Raw genomic sequence first — 7,575 nt, forward strand, 5'->3', positions numbered from 1 at the left:
TGTGAAAAAATATATAAACTAGTATAGTTAGAAGTTCGTACCAATTTTGTGATGGTACAATTCTAATCCTTCTTGCCCTCTATTGCAGGAGCTGGATTATCTCTATAGACAACATAGTTTAAAGCTGTAGCCAAGGTACCCCACGCCAAATATGGTATGAGCAAGTAGCCAGCAGTTTCATTTACTTTGAAGAAAGCAACGGTCGTTACTGCGGTGCTGCCCAATAACACCAATATTTCGTAAAAACTCTGTAAGAAAAGATTCTTATGCTTTATTACAGCAAGAGATCAACAAACCTGGCAAGCAATGAATTTTGTATATTATGTAAGCTGACCCATTTCAAGCTTTTCGCGCCGAAAAAGATGGGAGTCCAGGCCCAATTCAAGCCAATATTTATCCCATAACTTATTAAGGGATACCTCGCGTCACCCTCGAAACCCCCGCCGTCGCGCCAAACCAAGTAAGATGCGTAACCCATGCCGCAGTAGAGGGTCGTCCAGACAGGGCCAAATGCCCAATTCGGCGGCCGCCAATTCGGTTTGCGCAAGGTCTAGGGAACAGTAGAGAAATACTCAAACAACTAAATATTGCAGTTACCGAGTAAAATTTGAGGAAGGAATACGAGTAGATAACTGGCCGATGAATAATCGCGATTGTAACGAACCACGGAAATCTTTATGCTTCATACATAAATTATACGTAAATAAGTACATACCAGTAGAGAAAATGCAGAACCAATATAGGTTGAAACATACCTCATACCACGGCTTGATATTTTTCGTGGTAATTAAACCGCCGGCCCAGCCTCCCAAATTTGGAAGAATAGTTGCACCTACAGCAGGCCAAACTATCTCTACAGGCATTTTGCCTCCGTCAATAGGCGGTGGTTACCTGTAACGAATTACGTACGTAAGCGCCACCAGTAGTGTAACAGCTGATTCTCTGGCTGTTACCACCACCACCATACCGTGATGGCAACCGCCGACTTCTGTTATCATCGTGAGAATCGTGATTAATGATGATAAGTGAAATGACGAACTTTTGGTTACGCAATCATTGCGTCAACTTGTCAAACCGTATCGTGTATTGAATTACCAACAATCAGGCGTTGTATCTGATTAACAACGGAGTGTAAATTTGATTCTTAATTTTTAGATATGTAACTTAATTTTCGTACATTTTAATTATTCTATTATTAAATCATATCTAATATATTATACGTATAACAAGAACTAATTAAAATGCCGAAAAATGACATGTCATTTATATAGTACAGGATGTATACATATTATAGATGATGTAATATACTGCTAATTGAGACATTATAACTTTTTTTCCATTCCGTACCGCCAATTTCGCTAATACATCGAACACCATTTCCTACACACTCTGTGATTGAGGCTGCAAAAATAATTCATATATTTTAGTTAGGAAAATCATAGTATGGTTCGCACATTTCTAATAATACCAATTTGTAATCAATGCTTATTTAAACTCACCATTATGTAAATGTGACTTGGTAAGGATCGTTCAAGCATTTCGCCAAGTCTGCTTCGGCTCACCTTATGATTATCTTCTGAAAAATAAAAAAAATTGTTACGTGAAATTAAATTTTATTCAATCAACTGAAATAACCGCATTCTTTGTCACCATACCACTAATCTGTGTTGACAAAAGGCAATTATTATAATAAATATAAGCACCAGAAGGCATAGCCAAAGTCAACATAGGCAGGGCTACTGAACCAGCTACTAATGGGCGCAACACCCACTCAATCTTGCGCTCCCCCTGAGGTAATATACAAACTTCTACCTGTAGAAAATAAAATACCAGACAACGGAGCTTAGTTATTCATATGAAATTAATTAGTCGACTGATTCTGGTTGTAAATATGACAAATCATTTTTCTATGGACTGATTACACTGTACAATATGGCTAGACAACGAAATAATTTACCTGCTTTTGTCCAGCAAACATGAAAGCATCACTGGCATCCATTGTGAGCTGTAAGGTGATCATATAATCGGAATAATTACGAAGATAGTAGGAAACGCAAAGTGGGGTTCGAACCGAACCATGTGCAGGCAATTTTGCCACCAATCCGATTGGTGTTTCTTCGACCCATAGAGGTGACAGTGTTACACTGCTACTTGTCACTAAGTCTGTGGGACTATTGGTTCTGAAAAGCAAAAATATATCAATAGACAGGGGGATATAGACTGGACCTATTCTTGGTCTTGTTTAATTTTTATTCAGTGTACCTTCTCCACTGGATCGTATATACACCTGTGCTGGCTGGTTGTTCGCTACCTGCCTTCGGAATAATACAGTACGCTTCTGACCCAGCTTCGCCATTACATAACGTAATTCCAGATAAAACAGATTCTTGGACCTCTTCGTCTTCCCTTTGCATTGAATCACCCTAAGTGAAAAGTATTTCCAATGTCATATTGGAGTAGGGGTAAAAGTGTATACAGATTATAAGATAAACGGGTCACAATATTCATCTTTGAAAAAAAAATTAATTTCATAGAATTTTAAAATGTAGAAAGTCGAAATACAGAAAAGTTAAAATCTAGTAAGGTGAAGTATGGAAATCCCACAAAGAATATCGCCAAAATTCTGGTCTTTATGATTTGGTTTTTCATATTTATTGCACTTTGGTAGTATGAGTAAATTCATCAACTTACCAGTTCAATGCATGTGCCAAGGATTGTTATAGGAGATGGGGATGAGCAAATTATATTCGGCATCATGATAAATGGTTCGTAAACGAAGCCTTTACTAATTGGTTCAAACAATGTTGTGTAGAATTGTGTTGTGATATCAAATGGTTTAACCATTGGTAGATTGTAGGTGATTTCTCTCGAATATTTCACTTCCTCAATATTAGAGTAATCAACCTATCAAGCAAAAGTAGTTTTAATTATAGCATAATTTCACTTCGAGTTTCGCACCACGATCTAATGGAACCAAAATTATACCTTCATGATAATATTCCGATTCCCAATACTATGGGCTCGTATATAAACTATTTTATGTATTGCCTGATCCTTCTCAATCATTGGAATATCCACTGTTATGGGTCCCGCCTCTTGCTTGGTATTCGTAGACAATCTCAATTCAGCTATATTACAGTAAAATCATTAGAATAAATGGCGGGAAACTGATAGTACCATGTTCTTTTGAATTAAACATGACATACTTAATTGTAGGTTTCAAGTAACTGAATCAGGTTGAAAATACATACTGGACTGATCATTGCCTCCATCCGGAACCAAAACGATAGATAATCGCGCACTTGCGACTTGCTCAGAAGTGGATAAGTTTATATTGATAGGAAGCCACTCGCCTAGTAGACCAGGAGTTGCTGAATCGGCTAATATTTTTATACTCGATTCTTCCTGTTCAATTTCTGCACTTACTAAAGGTCTCATATTGTCGAATTCCAGAACACTACCACTGTATAATTAATAATTTCGTAAAAATATTTTCGTAAGCCAGTAGTAGATGGTTTAGATTTCCGCGTGAACAATTTGCTTACCGGATTTGTTGAATTTCAGGATACGTTCGATCAAGAACATTGTTCTCCCCACCAAGAGCAGAAAATCGCATGATCAAGCAACGATTGCTGTCACTACCCAGGTACAAAGAAACCGTGCTGATCTGAATTTCATTGCCAACATCTTGTTGCCTTGCTTGAAATTGGCAGAGAAATTTTTTGGTTTCTTTCTCTTGAAATATCACTGGCTTATCTTGGATATCGCTTACTGCAAATTCTGAACTGTAACCAGGACTGTTAACAGTTACAGATACTTTGGAAAACTCCATACTTTGATGATAGAGATTCCTAATGAAACGAGAATGTCAGACTGTTATTATTGTACCAAACATGAATTCAGATAAACATCACTTTGCGTCAGACCAGATAATGAAATTACCTAATGAATACTTCAATTGTCACATTTGATCTTACTGTATACGTTTTTTGCGTGAATCTAGCTTTAACCTCCATAAATGTTGCCATATTATTGGCATCAATTGTAATAACGAATGGTTCTGATTTATTGACGATAATATTCCACTTTTCCATTGCCAAGGACGCCGTTGTTTCTGGTAGATGTGGTTCAGGATTGGGAATATTTTTCTAAAAATGCGTGGAATAATTATAAGCCATGGTTTTCATCAAAAAGAAAAAAATCCAATTAATATTGCCAGGACCGGTATCTTTGGCAGCAGCCTTTGATCAATTACCTGCAGTATATTTGATATATTGGTATATATTGCAGCTTGATGATCCTTTGGAAGACAAGATGTTGGTCCCAGTGCCTCTAAGGCTAATGTAAGGTAGTCTTGCAAGCTCGTGGATAGATACGCTGCTCGCAAAGCTTTAGTCAAAATATCTGTCAACAGCCCTGGCCATCGTTCACCTCGATAATCCCATAGCATATGCATCAACAGTCTAGTAGAACAAAGAATTTAGGCATTTATTCTACTGTTCAATTCACTTGCATAAGCCTTCAAAGGCAGTCGTATAAACTTACGTGAGTGCTTTCCCGTAATCTCGAGAATTGTAATACTCATCAGCCATTTGTACAACTGAAATATTAATTCTTTAGAAGCCAGTGATATTCAAATTAATACATTTGCATAAAGTTATGGTGGTATTCAAACCTAAATGACGACGCATTCTTGGACATCGATAAGTTTTGAACTGGGAAATTGCATGTCCTAAAAGACCGATGATTATCATCTGAAAATAAATTATAAACAACTATTTCTGCTACCAATTTATCACACGCATGACAATATTACCTCTCAGCATTCCTGAGAAATTAATTGACTTACAGAATGGTTGACAGTAGTCTTCTCTTTGTGTTGTAAAGCTTGAATAGCCGCTGCTTCCCGTGCCATGTCTGCAGGCTCGGCACTCAATTTCCCTGGACGCCATGGTCTCTGACCGTAATATTCAAGTTTGTCTTGGCCTGCCAAAGGATCAGGTTCGGGATACTCATTAACATCCTGAATCATAATCAAATACAGGTTTAGATTCATCATAGATGAAATAATATAAACCAAGTCAAATATCTGCTCACTTTGCAAAGATCTCTGCACGCTGTTTGCCGCAAAGTAGCATGCTGAGCTGCCAGCTGAAAGTAGTATCCTGGATGCTGAGTTTGAACAGCAGGAAGACCTTGCCTGATGGCTTCATCAAATAATTCCGCAAACGTGGAGAACTGTCCTGACATCCACGCGTGATGTTCAAACATTAGTTCTTTGGGACCAACTTTCAATTTAAAACTGTAATGGTATATGGAATTTGAGTTATGATATTCCCTTTGAATGCAATCAATTTTCTGGTACTGAGGCCTACTAGTAGTTGGTGAAAAATAATCGTACATGTAAAATTTTATATTGTAAAGATATACATACCGATCTGTGTGAGCTCTAAACTGCGAAATAGCATCACGGGGAAGATTTAAGTTGAACATTAGACGACATAGTTTGTAATTTATGAAGCTTGCAACAGTCTTTATTTCTAAAGCATTTGTGTCCACCATTCGTATATCGAGCAAGTTATTGTACGCCAACTGATAATGCCTGTGAAATAAAACACTTGCATGATTAGAAGGGATTGGTTCGCGAATTGAGTTATTGAATACAAAAGTGTTAGCTATGATTCGAAGTTCTCAACAAGCTTGTTTTTTTTTTTTACTAGTGTTGATTAGGTGTCCAGATTGAAATATCAGATGAAAAATAATGACAACTTGCTTGTGAGCCATGTGCTGATCCTGTTTCAATTCATTTAGAAAGCCCATCTTAAACTGATGCCGGACAAACAAATATTGATGTGTAGTCTTGTTCAGGTGATCTCTGTGATTTTTCACGATGCGGGCTTCCAGGTGATAGAAGTTTTGGGCCAAATCATAGAAGGCATTTTCCAACCTACAGGTACAGATTGTCATTAGTCCTATTCAAACATGCTGAGCACACAACCAACAAGTATTACACTTTATTATTTCAAGCAACTACCTTAGAGTATAACCTAACAAGTGATCGCCATGAGGTAAGACATATAACGATTTGGCTGGCAATTCACATGCAGCACACAAAGCTGTAGCACGCTCAGTTGTTGCAGCATCTTCAGCGCCTGGTTGTGGCGGTGCTCCATGCTGTATTAGAACTACAGCAATCTTTGTACTTCTACCCTCGATAGCAGCTCTATAATTGTTTGAAGATTTGTTATACTTAGATATATTTTGATTTGTAACCAAATAAATAATCTGATACATGTACCTCAAGGATTGAACTCTCGATGCACATTCGATCTTTTTTTCATTCCACATAGAATCATTCCAATCCAAGTCATAAAATATAACAACGACGGATGGTATGTCATTTAGATATTTATTCATCCAATTTCGTTTTAATATCCCTTTGGGTATGTACCATTCGTAGGAGTTACGCTACAGCAGACATCGAAAGTTATTTGTCATGCCATTCAATTTAAGGGGACAAATTCTTAGTGAAATAACTTGAATATTCGAGTTGTTGTATCGAAGAGTGATCTAACGTCAACAGACCTTTGGTTTAACTGTTGGAAACTCATGGGCATTGCTTAATAGTTTAAACTGAACAGCTGCACTGTCTGGCCGGCGATTGTTGCTGAATGCATCCCAGATCAATCGGTGAATTGCATTGTTTACTGTATCCAATCCGGTAACACCGATCAAAGCCAAGGGCTTTGCTGTCAATTCTGCAGGTAGTTCTGACATGGATCGATGGACAAGAACCAGGAATAACAGAACAGAAGTCCCAAGTAGAATCTGTTGTAAAATTAAAAGAGTCACATATCTAAATTTAAAAGCTGTGATAAGTTATTGAATTCAAACGTTATCAAATCTATTTGGTTTGACATTTCAATTGAGGTTAGGCTAAATAGGCACACTTAACAAAATGTGTTTCCAACCTATTTGAGAATGGTTTGCGCGTAAACTGGGCTCAGCGCTCATGCAGGATTTGGCGATTTCTTCTTTTTCTTAAGTCTTTTAGTTGGCTGTCGGGTCCCTACAGAGACCCCTGTACCACTAGTTATGACGATTTTTTTGAGTGACAGAAAAATCAAATGATGACAGCTACGGTGTCAGGGCGGAGTAAAGATGCGAAATACGTGGGTAACAGATCGCGTGCTACCGCGCAAGCGTTGGCGAAACGTCTGCAATAGTAAGAACGAATCTGTTATCCACGATGAATTGATTGTGTCAACTCCCAAGCCGATCAAGTCTCACACAAAAAATGAGAAATATGATTCCGAATAATTTTAAAATACACTTTCCTGATGGTCATCACAATTTGCGGAGGTGATGGGAATAATTAAGGTTGACAGCCTCAACGTCAGAAATTGCGACGCCTAGTTGCAGGCAACCCTGACTACAACCTTGTCAATTTGTAGTATTTACATCAAAACGGCGTTTCATCTCCAGATAGAACGTATTTTGACATGTGTGCTAGCATGTGGGATATTTCGGAATGATGCGAAATGAAAAAATCGGATATACATATACATTGAATCA

At 37.8% G+C, this 7,575-nt stretch overlaps 2 protein-coding genes across 4 annotated transcripts; both read right to left on the minus strand.

Moving 5' to 3' along the window:
* Positions 1-40: 40 nt before the first annotated feature.
* Positions 41-1,090, minus strand: LOC124304858 (translocator protein-like). Its single transcript, XM_046763576.1, has 3 exons — positions 756-1,090; positions 335-550; positions 41-248 (listed from the first exon to the last, which is right to left on the minus strand). The coding sequence occupies exons 1-3, from the start codon at positions 861-863 to the stop codon at positions 63-65; spliced, it is 510 nt and encodes a 169-aa protein (XP_046619532.1). The 5' UTR covers positions 864-1,090; the 3' UTR covers positions 41-62.
* Positions 1,091-1,242: 152 nt separating this feature from the next.
* On the minus strand, positions 1,243-7,346 carry LOC124304846 (trafficking protein particle complex subunit 11). Of its 3 annotated transcripts, none has more exons than XM_046763548.1 (21): positions 6,972-7,345; positions 6,586-6,828; positions 6,299-6,468; positions 6,035-6,223; positions 5,774-5,947; positions 5,435-5,602; positions 5,098-5,302; positions 4,850-5,023; positions 4,676-4,754; positions 4,546-4,600; positions 4,256-4,463; positions 3,943-4,148; positions 3,546-3,851; positions 3,252-3,463; positions 2,986-3,128; positions 2,692-2,904; positions 2,263-2,423; positions 1,958-2,180; positions 1,656-1,812; positions 1,500-1,576; positions 1,243-1,401 (listed from the first exon to the last, which is right to left on the minus strand). In XM_046763548.1, the coding sequence occupies exons 2-21, from the start codon at positions 6,775-6,777 to the stop codon at positions 1,381-1,383; spliced, it is 3,333 nt and encodes a 1,110-aa protein (XP_046619504.1). In that variant the 5' UTR covers positions 6,778-6,828; positions 6,972-7,345; the 3' UTR covers positions 1,243-1,380. The 3 variants fall into 3 exon arrangements, 2 of the variants coding, with proteins under 2 accessions (XP_046619504.1, XP_046619505.1); XM_046763549.1 differs by having other exon boundaries at positions 1,704-1,812; positions 6,972-7,343; XR_006908281.1 differs by lacking the exon at positions 1,656-1,812 and having other exon boundaries at positions 6,972-7,346.
* Between the last annotated feature and the right edge of the window lie 229 nt (positions 7,347-7,575).

This window comes from Neodiprion virginianus, chromosome 5 (genome assembly GCF_021901495.1).
Source record: "Neodiprion virginianus isolate iyNeoVirg1 chromosome 5, iyNeoVirg1.1, whole genome shotgun sequence".
Classification (NCBI taxonomy): Eukaryota; Metazoa; Arthropoda; class Insecta; order Hymenoptera; family Diprionidae; genus Neodiprion; species Neodiprion virginianus.